Source organism: Lottia gigantea (assembly GCF_000327385.1).
Source record: "Lottia gigantea unplaced genomic scaffold LOTGIsca_926, whole genome shotgun sequence".
Taxonomy (NCBI): Eukaryota; Metazoa; Mollusca; class Gastropoda; family Lottiidae; genus Lottia; species Lottia gigantea.
In genome coordinates, this window is record NW_008711032.1 from 3725 (window position 1) to 6226 (window position 2502).

Below are 2502 nucleotides of genomic sequence, written 5' to 3' on the forward strand. Positions count from 1 at the left end.
CAAGAGCCGATTTTCAAAGAATTTGCTACAAGGGAGTGATTAATCACTAACCGTGTCTGTAAAGGTAGGTGGATTAAACGCTGATATCCTTAAACACAATGATATGCTTAAGGATGTATGTGCAGAGAGTGGTGCTAAATTGATTCAGATATTCGACATGATAAACAAAAGAACAAAATCATTTGGCGAGACGGCATTCACCTATCAGATACAGGTACAAGTCAGTTAGTCCAACTGTATCACAAACAGGTGAATATCATCAAGCAAAGTGTACGCCGTAATGCCTGTTTCAATTGTGATATCTCAGGATATAATGTGTCATCTTGTAGGATACTTAGTAAAGTTGTCTGCTATATTTGTGGTCAGATTGGACATAAAACATCTTACTGTAGATACATAAATCAACCCAGTAACACATATAGTTCTTACCGCAATAATGAATACTAGGGGCATGGCAAAGACCTCCCCGACCGCAGCTCATTATCAATACTGCTACCGGTAACTGTTGAATATGAGAAAGAAGTGTATCAATCTTTCATACATAATATAGAAGAATATTGGTTAGGTGTTTCAAATACTGTAAATCCAGCGAATTCCCTTTTCAGTCCTTTTGTTTCTCGCACCAAAATTAGGTCTAATTTCTGTCGTTCACCCACGTTCAGCATGTCCTCAGATGACCTTAATTCAAACAATACTTGCTGGTTTACAGCTATCATCTGATTTAAAACTTAATGATGGTTGTAAAAAAATACTGTCATGCTGAGGAAGATAGACTGGATGGAGCACGAGATGTTTGTCTTTCATATGAAACTATTTCCAATGTTGCACTTCCCTTTTCAGTCTCAGACTCTCACATTCCAACAAGTTTGTCCCTGAATGGCCTTTCTGATGTATTGACACCTTCTGATGTACATACTTCATCTATAACCCAACCTTTTAAATTAGGTGAGGGTAAATCTGATTACATCATTGGGCATAAAAATGTCAATCGATTGATTACTTAAAAGGAAAACAAACTTGATGAAATGCGTAAAGTCATATTTCAACCAGAAAATAATATCAGTATTATGGGTTTTACTGAAACTTTTCTACTTGAATTAATATTAGATGACCTGCATGTTGACAATTATGTTCGTGAAAGAAAGGATCGATTTTGTCAAGACGGGAGCGGGATTTTATTTTATATCAAAGATACAATTAAATATCAAAGACTTGTTGAATTTGAAACATATGATGTTGAATGTATGTGGCTTAAAGTTTCACCTGACTTTTCCAAACATTATATTTTATCTTTAACGTATAGACCACCTAATTCTAATGTCGAGTGGTTAATTTCATTATCTCAAATGGTTACAGAAACAACGAGAAAAACTCATCTTTCAGCTACTATACTAGATCATCTGTACACTAACGTACCAAATAATATTCAAGAAATTAAAATAACCCCATACAGTCTAAGTGATCATTTTCTTGTAGTTTTCTCATTGAAGAATATTCAAAACTGTAAAAACTCTAAAAACAGGCACATTTTAAGGATACTGAGTTTCTAAACGATTTGATAAATTCGCCATTCCAAAATATTTAACAAATTAATGATATTGATGTAGCTTTACCAGCTTTTTACGATCTTATTCTCACTGTATTAAATAACCAAAGAAATTATTTCAAATTACAGACCAATTTCCATTTTACCAACCATTTCTAAAATCTTTCTTCGAAAATATCAATTTATGTTAACCAGTCGGGTTTTGGAGAGAACCATTCTTGTTCTACGGCACTAGTTAGAATCACAGATAATTGGCTTGAAGCTTTAGAACAAGGTAAATTGACAGATGTTGTCTACCTGGATTTTAGCAAGGCTTTCTATCTTATAGACCACCAGCTCCTTGATAATCTTTTTTTATATTAACTTTCACCCTTATTTGTTATATGTAATTAAATCGAACCGTACCCAAAAAGTTTGCCTTGGTAATTTCCAATCAATACATAGAAAAATAAAATGTGGTGTTCCTCAAGAATCCATCCTTTGACCACTTTTATTTCTTATTTTCATTAATGATCTTCCCCTTTTAATAAAAAATTCTACTTCTGAAATATTTGCTGACGATACTACCATATATTATTCTGATGAAAAACTTGGCTGCATTCAGAGTTGTCTTCGGGAGGACTTCGACATCATCAGCCAATGGTGTCATGATAATGGTATGGTAATAAACACAAAGAAAACTAAAAGTATGTTAATAAAAAACGTAGGAGACATTGATAAAAGTCTTTCTCTGTCCATTGGTAACCAGAAATTAGACAATGTATCCGAGGCTGTCTTACTCGAATTACAATAGATAATAACTTCGACTTGGGAAAACATATAACAAAACTTCACTCATTTGTGTCATCAAAAATATATCTACTCAATAGAATTAAAATAAATCTACCAGTAGAACCCGAATATTATTTTACAATGCCTATATATTATCACATTTAAATGATTGTAATATTGCTTTC

The 2502-nt window shown here is 33.1% G+C and overlaps 1 protein-coding gene across 1 annotated transcript in view; it reads left to right on the top strand.

Moving 5' to 3' along the window:
• The window catches only part of LOTGIDRAFT_60118 (hypothetical protein), a gene marked incomplete at both ends in the record, with an annotated part of 2567 nt that extends 2177 nt beyond the window's left edge, over nt 1-390 (top strand). The window contains one exon of the mRNA XM_009068706.1: nt 250-390. Within this exon, the coding sequence (XP_009066954.1) occupies nt 250-390 (141 nt within the window). The remainder of the gene's footprint in view (nt 1-249) is intronic.
• Nucleotides 391-2502: the final 2112 nt, after the last annotated feature.